Here is a 14,574-nt window from a genome sequence, read left to right on the forward strand (position 1 = left end):
AAGTTGGTTTGGGTTTATTTTTTTCCTTTGGGGCTGTACCAACATAGGCGTTTGTTGTCTCTTGCCAGCCGGAAGAATGGGTACTGTGGTGTGTTTAGGGTAAAATATCTGGTTATTTTCTGACAAAAAAAAAGAACAAGGCAGTTCTGCCCAGTTAATAACGAGAACACCAATTATTTGTTTCCCTTCAGCTCTAGCAGACAGGCCCCTCCACCTAGCAAACTGCCATCTAACCCTTTCTTCCCTTCTTTCTGGAAGAAAGAATGGGGTTCTTTTTAAATCTGCCACTGTTAGTCAGGGCTGTTTCCCCAAACCTCAGCCAGGTTCTCTTATGGAATGAAGCCATCTCTGTCCCAGGACCTTAAATTACCCATGTCCCTTTTACTCTAGGATTATTTTTAATCTTGTACTCCACATTGCATGTAACAGCTTCCTTCTCTTCCTGTTCTCTTGGAACATATTTGCTCATGATATCAAAGTGAGCTTGTTTTTTAGCAATTTTCTTTTCTTCTGTATTGCCAATATGCAATTTTCTTTGCTTATGAATTTCTTTTCCTAATCCGTGACTCAAAACCAATGTTTTTTTCCTTTCCTTATTGAAACCAACTGTATAGAAATCATGGACAAACACATCATCTAAATATATAATGAATTTTATTGCAAATACTGTGTCCAGGTTTGGCAAGAGGCATCAATATTGCAATAGAAACATTTCATTTGTATCTTTCCAAATGCATTCAGACAGTTTTTTGAGATATTTATAAGGGTAATTCACAAATGGGAATAGAACTTGAGTGTACATCCTAGGTAATGTTTCTTAAAAACACTGATGCGTTCAGGTTTTTGGGAACATGATAGCCATACTGTCATCCTGTATTAGTAAATGAAGTATAGATGTGAATTAGCACGTGAAAAAAATATTTTTATGATCTGAATTCCAACTGAGATATATGTTCATATACATACACAAAACTTATTGAATGTATAAATATGAACATTGTTTTGAAAGCCATCCTCTACAATCAGCTACCTTGTAGAACGTATACTGAATCATACCTGTTCTCTGTGATTGCTATGATAGGATCAGAACTATATGATCAGTATTTAGTGCAATAGAGTATCAGATTTTACTGCAGTTTCACGACCATGTATTTCTTAACAAATGAGGACATGACCTAGACAGTCTCCAGAGTAACTTATCAACATATGTCCCATATTCTCTGACACCATGGTAAGTTAATGTGTGAAGCCCATTCAAATTAATATCCGAATAGTCATAAAAGATACCTCTGTGCAATAAAGGCTTTTGATCTATTGACCATTGTATACATATTTGTATTTTACAAATCTAATTATTGTTCTGGGATGTATGAAATTGAGTTCTTATTATAATATCAATATGCCTGACTCCAGAATAAATATTCTTGCTAATGAGCATTAAATGTTGCATAGTGATAATGTTAGAAGAATAATAACAGGATGGAGTCCAGAGTGTGCAGTATTATTGCAATATTGTGCTAGGTCTTGCCGGAATTCTTACTTGAAGCAAAACATTCTAACCCTTTCCATAGAGCTAGCTGCCCTCGGCGAATTTAATTTACTGGACTTTCAGATGGATGATGTGATTCCTTTAGGGTAAATGAATTTACAAGTAGGATTGTAAATAAAATTTTCCTCTGTTATCATTTTACATAATAACTTAGGGAAGATTTGTAATCAATGCTTATGTAAATGTGGATAAGAATATGTGTAATTTGAATTGCTGTGAACCATTGTATCTCTTGCATAAAAGTTTACTTGACTAAAAGGCTCTAGTGTGTAAGAGCTTAATGATGTTTCCCATAGGCATTGTCCATCAAAAAGTAAGACCATGGAAGGTCAAATCAATACCTCATATATTAATATTATTCCCATTCAAGACACAAGTACTTTATCTAAGAGGGAAACTGATCCCTAGAAATAATTGTGTGCAGTACTCGAACATAAGACATTCAAACAATTACCTTGAGTTTCCTGACTTCCTAAGCGTGTCCTTGTGATTTGTCTTACCTGACTACAGATCACTCAAAGACTTTAAAGGGTTTTTTTTTAACTCCTTTTGACTTTATGTCAGTGTACAGTGATTGAAATAGATGAGGAAGAGAGTTTGTTTTAAATTCAGTGTTTGTTATAATTCTGGAATTGTCAATATGTGCGCTAACGCTCAGGACAGACATGGTGAGGTCACATCAGAGAGGAAGGACCATCTGCTGCTTAAAGTACTGTGTTTGGGAGACTAGATTTTGATTCTTTCATTTGCTACACATTTCTCCATTTCCTTGGACAAATTCACTTTATCTGTCCATCTTTAACCTTTGTCTGTAAAAAGAGTATAACAACATATCATTTAAGCTCAGGTATATTTAAGATGTCATCAATATATATGAACTACTGCTTCTGTGATAACAGGAACTCTAAGAAGTACTGAGCCAGATAATGAAAAGATTTTTTTAAAAAAGGGAAAGGCTTTTCATATTTCCTTGTAAATTTGGAAAAAGGCTTACTTCCTCCAAAGAATTTGCTTAATATATGAATATTTTTAATAGAAAAGGAATCTATTTCAAAGTGGAGCATAGACGGTCTTCAAGTGGGACTATCCTGTCTTGTATTAAAAAATACGGAAGTGAGTTTTTGCTTTTGGGAATCCGGGGATTTTGATGCATAAATTCATATGAAAAACTTAGAGAAATAAAAACTTGTGACTGCAGGGGTTGTAACCTTTTCAGAACCCCACTGTGCTTCCTTGAGATTTACACTCCAAATAAATACCGCTGTGGGGACCAGGCACATTCTTTTGATCAGCAGGAACTGAAAATCCTGGGTTTTCAACATCCTGAAGTTCACACCGTCTAACGTCACAGGCCCCATCATCCCTCAACGTCTGTGCAAGTGCAGAGTGTCAAGCGCAATGCGCTTGTTCACCACCTGACGTGGTCTAGACTACTTTTTAGCAGAAGGGATTTTCATTATGGTGGACAGTGCAGGTCAGAGATTGACTGTACAAATTGAAGAGGAGAAAGATATGAGTAACGGGATAGGGAGTTTGTCAAGGAAAATGATCCCTGTGTTGAGGTCAAAGCTGTTGAGCCTACACCAAGAGAAGTCTGGCTCAAAGACGCAATGGGGGTTACAGGTAGCCTTAATAGCAGGGCACTTTTTCATGTTTCTTTGGCCCTGGGTGCAATGGAGAAGAGCATCTTGATTCTTTCCATTCATTTCTGAAAGTGGTATGTGCCCTGTCTCATTTTTGCTTCATTTCTCGTTTCGGCACCCATCTGACTACACTGACATCAAAGTGGTGGCAGACAGTTTGAGCAATTGCAGCCTAAGCATTTTAATGGGCTCTTCTCTCCGAGTCGGAGCTGGCTGGGTGACTGTGGTTCAGCTCTCTTCTTTTTCTCACTCTGGAGCGATGACAAGATTTTGAGAAGTAATGACTTCCAAGGAGATTTTTCAGGCTTTAGCGTGCACCACGAGAAGAATGGCACACAGCTCCACATCTGTCCCGTTTGCAGGGCATCACCACCGTTGCAATCATTAACTCACACTGCAGCTTCACGGGGCGGGGGGCTTTGAACATAAGAAAGTTCAATTTCATTTCCTGCCCTCTTGCTGTATATAAATACATGTACCTGTGCCTTCTTTATCCAAAACCAAGAAAGAAGATTTATCTGTGAAGACTCAATACTGATAAATTCAAGACAAAGATAAAATAACTTCAGTCCTGCAAGACTTCTAGCTCTTAGTCGTGAAGTCTGAAGCGTTTTGCCAGTTGCTTTCCGAAGCAGGTGTCAAGAGAGGTGTGACTACATTAGTGATACAGGCACATTTCAGGTGGCACTGTTGGCCAGATCAACCCGATTTTTTGTCTGCATGCTTTGTGAGACTCAAATATGGAACAGTTGTTGTGACTGTCACTTCTAATCTGCAGAGCCACTGGTGTCAACAGCTCTTTCACGAGAAGGAAAACTGTATCTATTGGCAATATAATTTTATCTTAAAACAAAATTATACAAGTTTAATGTTCAGGCCATTGATAGGTAACAGTTTATGGATGGGGCATGGCCATGAATTGAAAAAAAGGCAGTAGTTGAATTCCCTAGCTGAAATCCACTTAGGATTTTTAATGCTAACTTTTATTGCAAAAACAGGAAATATATCCTTAAAATTAAAATTGTATTTCTGGATTGGAAGTGCACACAGGAGACTACATCAACCAGGCCTCTTAAGCTACTAAGGAGAATATTGCTAGGTAAAGCTTAGCAGTTTTGTGCCTCCCGGGGAAGGACAGAAGAGGAGCCACCCACACTCTTGGGACCTCCACCGGAAATCCCAGGCTGTCAAGGACACAACACTTGCTGTTGGACTGCTTTTCCATACAGAGAAATCCAGGGCAACCTCAGTAACAACTAATTCCTTACGTTTTTTCTTCTGGTAGTTTGCCACCACTGTGCAAAGATTCTGATAAATATTTGTTCACATATTTAACTAAATTGAGATTGGATTCTTGCCCCCAAAGGACAGTCATGGTGCTCCTCAGACACTGTTCAAAATTGCAGTTTTATTGCAAGGAACATATGTGCAAATAGTTTTCCCTTTTTGATTGTTTGTAATACAGTAACAAAGCAATGGAGTTCTGTTTTAACACAACAAAGTCCCATAACTGCAATGTTCCACTTGTGTGTTTGTTTCTCAGAAAAGAAACTGTTCTTTCCTTCCCAAAATCCTCTATACATTGACAGTAACAAGAGGTGAAGATTGACTGATTTGATGGAACTATTATGAATTAGAATGACTGTAATTCTACATTTAGATTTTCCTCTACAATACAGTGTTTCTATCTTTTGCTATGTCTTTCTTCTAGTTCTTGCTTTTGGAATGAATTCACAAAAATCAGCCCGTATACGTTGCCTGAACCCTGTACATATGAAACAGTCACAATGGAAATTCAAAGGCAGTCTTCAGAAAGCAAGGTGATGATGTGGTTCACAGCCTGACTGACACAGGTCATCCTCGTGCATGCAGGGACTTCCCATTTATGCAGAGCAGGTTGTCCGCAGCCTTAATCTTGCTCTTAATGGTGTTCTTCTCGTTGCCTTTTTTCTAATTCTGGGGATGGATTTGAGAGAAAAGAGTGTGGCTCTAACATGCCTCTGCTTGGTAGTCCTAAGAGACTGGAATAACCTCCCGGAGTTTATAGCAAATATCAGTTGTAAGATAATCTGTCAGTTGCTTGGAGAGATGCTGGTATCTTTGTATGTGAAGGCCACCTTGTTGCTCTTTAGCTGCATGTGTTCCTCAAGCAGGTCGAGTCAGGGCTACCAGCAGCAGGGCTGTGCTGGCACGCAGGCGGAGGGCAGCCCATGCTTTGGCTCTGTGAGAAGGCAAGGCTGTGGGGCTGCTTGCCCGTGGCACCCAGCGCCACTTCCAGCCCCGCTTTTTCTCAGCAGAGCAATGAGATTCCCCAGGGAGTTGTTGTCATCTCCCATCTGGCAACTGCTTGTAGAGCTCCCAGGTCTGTAGTGTGTCTCCTGGCTCTTGACCAAAAGAAAATTTTAATAAAGTGGTCTTACCTATCTGTAGCCCAGCCAGATCCCTGTCAGGATCCAGACGTGCTTTGTTGACCTGACACAGCATTGCCCATCCTGGGCTGGTCTTGAAGAGGTTCTGGTTGGGCAAGAGGGTCTGGCAAGGAAAAAAGAAGCATTTTCATCTATCAAATCCTTTGTGTTTTCTGAGTAAGGATAATGAAATAATAAACACAGACCATTTACTGCAGTCAGCTGTTTAGGGACAGAAGTGTTTGGACAGAAAAGTTGAAAAAACAGTTTGTATTCCTTGATATTCCAAGGTTGAGTCTTCTATATGGCCAAGTCACTTGCTTACTCCCTATTTCCACATCTCCAAAAAAGATATGGTTCACTCTGCATCTTGAACTGTGGTTAATTTACGTTTTCAAACTATCAGAAAGCAATGCTGTTTTTTAAATTTTACAAAGTTGAAAAAATTTAAAATTTTGCTTATTTTTCTGAAGAAAAATAGAGATTGTGCTGTATTCACAAACATTTTCTCCTTGAAGATTATTTTAACAGAAGAAGGCACTTATCAATACACCAGTATATTTTGTAAAGAATGTGCACTGCTGATTAAGTATTTTAATTTCAGTTAAATATATTTAATCTAAACTATAATAACATATTTGAAAAGTGCATGTTTTAATCTGATCCAGAATGAACGTTTCTACATTTTATTTTTGTGTGAAGATGCATTCTGAGCTTCTTTGAGAAGTTTTCCTGACAAGATTGTGAGACAAACCAACTATTCCCTGGCATTTGCAAAAAATTACCTGGTTATGCAGTAGTATACTAATATTTTTGTCCTAATCCCACAGGTAGCTTCTTAGGTCAGCTTCTGCAATTGTGCTTATGGTGAGAACTAGTCAGTTAATGTATTGCTGTCATTCTAAAATACTAGTCAATACTCATCTTTGGGTATGGCCTTTAGAGCCTCTTCGTGATATTACCTAGAGAAACCATCTATCGAAAACTGGATCAACAAGTATAAGTACTTAGGAGACTTTCTGGTGGGGAAAAAAAAATGCATTTAAAGTTTTTCATTTCATTAAAAAGAGTAATTTGGCCTTCATCCAAGTAGTGAAAAGACATTATTTAAAAAGAAAAAAAAAGTAAAGGGCTGCAAAGAGAAGGAAAATTGGCTTATTTGTAGCAATTTAAATCCCGAGTAATTCTATTGCCTTAATTGCTGTTACATAAAATTTACTGAATTTAATTTTAAGAATACTTTGGCTTGTTTGTACTTCAATCAAAGGTAGATATTTTAATACTGTCACTTTAGTGAAGTGTAGTTACTTTAATACTTACAGGCTCCTTCAGGAAAGTTTAAATGCTGCATATAGGTTTCCTGGGAGGAAAGATGATTACTTTAAGTAGGGTACTATAATGAACCAATTTATAAGAGAATATCTGCATGAAAAATCACACTGCTTATTCTTCTCGTCATATGTACACATATGAAGAAGGAACAGCTTAGCTTCTAGAACACTTTTTTTTTTTTCTGCTGCTAACTTTGCTGTTCAGTGTAGCTGAAGTCTTCCAGATTGAACAGGAACAACAAACACAATAAGCTACTGCCACACTGCACCACCGTGCCTAAAACCTCTCTTGGAAGAATCACCTCCAGAATAGTCAGTCTTTGATTTTGCTTCTGACAGATGAAGTGCCAGGGGTGAGGGTACTGTTGATAATGTGAATATCCATTCACTAATGACAGGATGGTGTCAACAGCAGTATTTGGTCAGAAGGTTAATATAGTTCGCTTTGACACCCAGGACTGACGTTCAGCTGGGAACCCGAAGACAAGAAACTCCATCTACTTTTACTAATCTGATAAGTACATTTAATAGTGAACTCCACTGTAAAGGTTTTCTTTTACAGTCCTTTTTGATCTGAACTTTTTCAAAAGAAATAGGTGTTTCTGATGCATAGAACAGCCAATAAAAACATCATCAGGAAATTTATTAAAGTTACTGCAGAACTGTTCAGTAGCGGTGATGGCTTGTACTAGTGAGGAGTGTTTTGAGTGAAGAATAATATGTAGTACATTTAGATTGATATGCGAGTGGTAGGAGGCTCATATCAGAAACATAAAGAAAGTACTTTGTTCTCTTATCCATCACACGTTTAATCTAGGGAGTGTTGCTGCTCATTCTGTTCGCTTTGTAAGTGAAATCCAGAGATGAAAAAGAAGAATTTTATATGTTTTTCCTGACAACGGTAATGTTAAACTGTGAACAATTTGGGATCTTTCTGTAATATTTTGTGATATATGTGCGTTCCGTTCTTTTCCTTCAATTTTGGTCAGCTTGTTCTGAACAAAGGCTGTTAGCTAAACAAAAATATATTATTACGACACTTGCTGATGCGCTATCTAAAGCAAAGCTATATTTTAGTCTATACTTCCACTGGGAGAAAATAAAGCAAGAGAAAAGAGCTTGAATACATAGAGAGAAGTAAGCAAGGTAAAACCAGAAGTCATATTTGTAGCCTTATACTCAGTGATCGTTAAAATTGCTCTGTGTAGTTGCATGTAATTTTTTTTTTTGTATTCTAACTTGTTTGCTCAGTTACAGGCTTGGTTTTAGGGGATTCCCTAATACCCAAGCATCTTGCAGGAAACACTTTGTGGATGTTGGAGCAAGGCCAGCGGAGGGCCACAAAGATGATCCAAGGGCTGGAGCACCTCTTCTATAAAGATAGGCTGAGAGACTTGGGGTTGTTCAGCCTGGAGAAGAGAAGGCTCCGGGGAGACCTTATTGCAGCCTTCCAGGGCCTAAAAGAGGCCTACAGGAAAGGTGGAGAGGGACCTTTTACAAGGGCATGTAGTGACAGGACAAGGGGCTATGGCTTCATACTGGAAGAGGGTAGATTTGGATTAGATATTTGGAAGAAATTCTTCATTATGAGCGTGGTGAGGCACTGGAACAGGTTGCCTTGAGTAGTGGCTGCCCCATCCCTGGAAGTGTTCAAGGCCAGGCTGGATGGGGCTTTGAGCAACCTGGTCTAGTGGAAAGTGTTCCTGCCCACGGCAGGGGGGTTGGAACTTCCAACCCAAACCATTCTGTGATTCTGTGAATTCATCAGTCTTACTTCACATTCCTCTGACATACAAGTGTCTTTTATACATCTCAGGTTTTGCCAAATGAAATACGTTATAAAGCATATCTGAGGATACTGCAAAATTGCAAAGGACGTATTTAAAAGGGACTGAGCCACTGTAAACAAATGTTAATTATGATTAAGGAAAAAAAATGTCATGGTGGGAGGAGAAAGGGGAACAGGTGCCACTGGAAAACAATTTTAACCTTGTTGGAATTTTAAGTCAGTAGTCCTTGGAGCAATTGCTGCCTTTTTTTCAACTTGTGCAGTCAGACTGAGATACTTGTGCATAGCTTGGGGCTGTTTTTTTCATGAAAGTACAAAGAAACCATCATCTACAGTTTTTATCTACATCAACAGTCTGAAAATTCTCGTTTTATGTCACTCAGTTGCAGTGAAGAATAGTGCTGAACACTAGGAGGTCTGCAGTGGAAATAACACTGAAAGTACATCATCTAAGAATACATCAAGACTATAGAATGGCCTTGCAAGAAACAACATTCACAATTTATTACTATATAAACAATTCTGTATATGGATTTGTAAATTGCAGTTTGGGTTTGGAGGTTAAGAGTCTGACTTTATTATAGCAAGAAACAGTGTTAGAAATGTAGTGTAGTGTACCTGGATTACCAAATTCAGTCACCTAAATGTATGATAACTATATAGTAAATATCTTATTTAGAAAGTCTTGTGGAAGCTCCTGAGACACCATGGAAAGTGCTAAATGTTTTGAGATGCTGAGTTAGCCACTTAGCTTGGGTGCAATATTGGTTAGAATCTTGGATGCCTGTTACCATTGCCTCTGTATATGGTCTGTTAATAACTACATTGTGAGTCATTTTGAGGTTTTTTTTTTCTCAAATAAATGGTTATAAGCAATCATAAGCACTATTTAATTATGTAACCTACATATGTTTTATTCTTGGGTTAAACGTGTGATTAGAGTGTGTTTTTGGAAAATTGCAGGCATGGTTCTCAGTAGAATTTGAATTTGTAACCATTATAATCCCATTGTCTCCAATAAATTTCAGAAGCTGAAGAATTAAAAGGAGTTCAGAATTAAAAACCCACTCAGGCATCACAATCTGACACCGATAATTGAAACAGAGATCGTTTGTATCTGAGCGATCTTTACCACATTGCATCTGAAACACTTCACTTCTGTGGAGGACTTGTGTTTATCACATGAAAATGATCTTTAGCTTCTGTAAGCAAAGATGTCATCTGTAATTATTACTTATCCGTTTCCAGACAAGCAATTCATGTCATCCAGCATTCACTGGGAAAATCAGCATTTCAAAGATATCTGTATTTTTTTAATTCTTGTTTAGTTCAAGCAGAATTTTGTCACGTGTCCTTGTGAAAGATTGCTGTTTATAATCAGTACTGCAGAGTCCAGATCCAGCTATATCAGGACTAGATTATGCTGTGTTGTATTATTATAGCCACTTCTCCAGTGAACTTCGCAGTATCTCTCTGATTCAGGAACCTCCCTGGGTAACCTGTTCCAGTTACCATATGACCACACTCAAGGGAGGAAAAAGAAAAAAAAAAAAAAAGGAAAAAAAAAAAAAGGAAAAAAAAAAGGTGTTCCTATTGTCTAATTGCATTTTCTCATGTTCCAAGCTGTGTTTTCACTCTAAAAAAGAAAATCTAGACTAGATTTTTGCTAGCTACCTTTTTTTTTCTGTGTCATCTGACATTTACTCTTTTTGGTTTCAAATTTCGTAGTTACAAATAGAAATATTTTAAGGTGAGTTCATTTTTTCCATTTTTTTTTCCTGTGTGCATACAATTCCTAGAAAGCATCTTAAGAAAGAAAGGGCAAAGAACAGACAACTGATGGTACTACCAATAAAACTTTTAAAAATACAGTAATTTCTGAAATAATAATGATTAAGAAATAGATGGCTAAGTGTCCCTTTGACACTTGTCTGTTCCTGGAAAAGGTGACAAATCTTGGAGGAAAGGCATCCCAATGACTATCACTGTGCCCAGAGGGTCAGCAGCCTTTTGCCTTTCTTGGGATGAAGGAGGAGGAAATTTCTGACATAGGCAGCTTCATCTCTTATCTTTTGAAAGCTTCAATATGATCTTTTTTATCACTATAGTTACTCCTTTGGTTTATAAACAGTAAAAACGCTTTCAGTATTCTGAAAGGTGGGTGGAAGGGAAAAGATGGGCTTTACATTCTACATATTTCTTTATATTCTATGAATTCCAGCAAGTTATCATTTGGAATTTCAGGTGGATTTCCTGCTCTCTTAATTTATTACTCTTACTTTTATTTATTAGTGGAAAGAATGAGTGTTATACTGCTCCTTCCTACTTCATCTAACTGAAAACCAGCTTTCTGATAAGTCTTGGTCAGGTCGCTGCATTGTACAGCTTCATAGATCAATGTCTTCAGTGATTTATATCTTCTCATTGATTCTAGAAAGCTTGCCATTTCCAGACTGCAGGATCTGTTTTCATCTGTTGTTTTCTCTTGGCTATAGGCCCATAGTGTTTGATCAAAGGGTTCATCATTAGTCTACTATTTGTTTGATTTATAGAACAAACTGAAATACTGAGAAATAATGGTCAGGGCAGGATGTCATTTTAGATTTGCAAAATACTGTTGGTTTCAGAAAAGCAATGACGGTTTAAACCAGCTTGAGAAGCTCACAGAATATGGGACTTGATTGTAAGTTTCTCATTAATTTCCGTGGGAACAGGTCTACAGTGAGCACCATAATCTTAGTTTCCTTTTAGTAAAATGTGAATATTTAGTATTTTTTTGTCTCTTTGTTGACACAGAACATTAAAGATGTAGATGAGCCTTTACTGTAGAATTTTTATCAGGTGCTGTGTTTGCATCCTCTCATGGTACAGGCATGTGTCTTAAACTTACTGGTCTGGGGAGACCAAGAGCTGGGTTATTGCTTTTATTGCCCCTTTTTTGCTTTTCATTTTTTCCCTGTCCAGAGCACCATTTCCATCTCTTACCTTTTCCCAGAAAGGAAACAGCATTGATCAGCAGGATAGCACTTACTCTGCCTTTGCTGGACTTCTGACCTGGAGAGTATTTTTCTAATTAGCTTGAAAACCCAGCCTGCCTTTAGTTGTGCAATACGTGAGGCATAAAACAGAGACTGCTTAGAAGATTCAAAATATGGCCTTTAGTCGAGATAACACAAGAAATATAGGAATCTAGGGGAAAAAAGGAATAAACTGCTCTATGCCATTGCTTGCTACTTTCAGCACGCTCACTGCAGAGCTTTCTGTAGGATTTGATCAACATCATGCAGGAGATACAGATTTCCTCTTGCAACTCCCTCTCTCTGCCCCCTCCTGCCTTCTCCTGGCAGGCAGCTGCCTTTGATATTAGCAGATTTTTCACTCTTAAGAGGATTCTGGTATTCCAAAAGCCTTTGTCATCCTCCCTTTTACTTGACTTGACTTTAAACACAAAGGGTGTTTATGAAGCACCTGTTTTCTTTGCTTTCTTGAGTGTGGATTTTCCTTCCACTCTATCCTTTCTGTGTGTCACCGAGGTAGAACTGGGTAAAGTGATGGGACAGCGGCCTCAGCAAATTGCAAGCCTGAGGACAATTCCTAAGGTTAGTCATGTTTTTCTCTGTTCTGCAGCTTTTCCGGATAGGTGACATATCAAGGGCCTTTTTAGCCCATTCCTGAAACACTGAAACTCAGTAATAGACTAGTTTTGAAAATATGTGAGCTGTACTTAAATACTCAAGCACGGGTAACAGTAGTAAGTAAAACAGGGTGTGTATTCTTGATTATGCCACTAGTGTGTCAAATTCATCAAATTTTGTATTTAGAAGATGAATGGGTTACTTCTTTAGACTCTGGGAGAAGCTGTATTAGTCCCCTTTCTGTGATGAAATGTCATAGCCTATGCTTTCTTCTACCTGTCCATTGAATTGCTGCTCTCTAGTTTGAGCAGTGAAGTTGTCCCTGTGCAGATGTTTGTTTTCTTCCATTGTTGGCCGCATCTATTTGATGTCACATTTTCTCCTAAAAGTGAGTGAGTGTGTTTGAATTACATCAAAGAGATACCTTTGTCAAATATTTTTTTTTCCAAGTTCATCAAAGTATTTTATGTCAATGCACTCATCAGGGCAGCTTGAAGGGAAAATGGTCTAATGACTGTTTTACAGATGCTTAACCGTTGCACCACTGAGTAGCAAGCAAGAAAAAAAGAATCAAACAAAAAACCTACTACATTTATGATTCCTTTGTGATCAGGATAGCACTAATGCTGGAAATCTGATGGACTGGCACTTTCATGTCTATGTTTTGAGGTTCAGAAAGATCTGGGCCTCATGGTTTGTGTAAGAGTATTCAGTGATTAAGCCCATGGCTTATAAAATTGTTTCTTGATTAAAGTTTTAACATAGTTATAGTCAATTTCTAGGCTAGTTAATATTTTAAAAAGACATTGTTAGAAATGTGATTCACAGTGCTGATTTTTAATTCAGTTGTGTTTATGGGTTTTAATTAAGATAATGTCTTGCTGTTAACCCTCAAAGAGTTATATTTGCGCAGTTACTCAAGCTGGATCGGTTCTTTATGAAAATACATATTTTTATGCTTAGACAGAGTTTGTGTTCTGTAGTAGTTACAGGAAATACATCTCACTTGAAGACTAACTCAAAGGTCATGAAAGTATGTGCCTTTGTATATAAGAATTATCAAAAAGGCACACAAAGAAAACTAAATGCTCATTAAAGGATTTCTCTAGATTTGAGTTGACACCCATTATTTAATGATGATTTACATCACATTTTCTATTTTTAATCTTCTTACTAGTTGCCACACTGCATCTGCTTATATAGTTAGAGTATGTGATATACAAGGTAGAGACTGTCCACTTCGTGTTGTGCTCAGATGATAATTCAGTCCGTACATCTGTGTGGTTTTCTTTTTTCCCCTTATTCCTGCAGTGTCATTTTGGGCAGTATTTTACATTGCCTGCTTGTAGTCTCGATGTTTTGCTTGCTCTGTCTCATTCTCTCTCTCAACAGAGAACTTGGGCACATAATTAATGGAGTTAGTAGGATTCACTGTTCAATCTCATGATTTTTATAGACCTCTTTTAAAACTCAGCAGCCATAGTCCACTCAGCAGCAGCAGCTAATAATAACCCAATCTGACTGACTTGTAATAGACTGGGGCACTTCTGGAAATTTTGCTGTCAGTTTGATTCTCTCCAGTTATATATTAGTGTGGGTCTTAAATCAGTATTCAGTTGGTAGCTTGGTTCTCAGTCCATTATTTAGTAATTCAAATATTAGCTCTAGATGAAGAAAGGTGAAATACATTAGGCATGAACATATGTTAGCTTTTTCTCAATAAATTGCTTTATATCTTGGTGGCAAAATGCTTCCATTGAAATCTGGTATGCTCAATTTTCATTGCAACTTCTATGCAAGAAGAATACACAAATTATTTTATTAAAAAGATGATGAGTTCCACTTTTAAAAAATTTTAAGTAGATGTAGCAGTTAAGTTGTGCATGCACTTTTGCAGAATTGGCATAGCAGCAAGTTTCATAGACTCCACTTCTTTAGTACTGTAATCATGTAAGTAGCAACTTGCTCAGTCTTTTTTTCATTCATATACAAGGGAGGTTTAAAGATATTTACATAGTTAACTTCATTTCCACCCTTGAGTAATGACATTTTAAAAAATCATTTCAGGAAAAGCTGTCAGAAGACAGTAGGAAATGTAAAGAAGGCATGGAAAAAATTCACACACCGGTAGATGAAGATTCAAGAAGTGAAAGCAGCAACACTGAAGAGGAAAAAGAAAAGACAAAATTGCTATTGGAGCGTTTGAAAGCTCTAGAGGT

The 14,574-nt window shown here is 37.6% G+C and overlaps 1 protein-coding gene across 1 annotated transcript in view; it reads left to right on the forward strand.

Annotated features, from left to right (window-relative positions):
• The window catches only part of NCKAP5 (NCK associated protein 5), a 371,849-nt gene that overhangs the window by 233,027 nt on the left and 124,248 nt on the right, over window positions 1-14,574 (forward strand). The window contains exon 6 of the mRNA XM_074145259.1: window positions 14,423-14,572. Within this exon, the coding sequence (XP_074001360.1) occupies window positions 14,423-14,572 (150 nt within the window). The remainder of the gene's footprint in view (window positions 1-14,422; window positions 14,573-14,574) is intronic.

This window comes from Numenius arquata, chromosome 3, assembly GCF_964106895.1.
Source record: "Numenius arquata chromosome 3, bNumArq3.hap1.1, whole genome shotgun sequence".
Classification (NCBI taxonomy): domain Eukaryota; kingdom Metazoa; phylum Chordata; class Aves; order Charadriiformes; family Scolopacidae; genus Numenius; species Numenius arquata.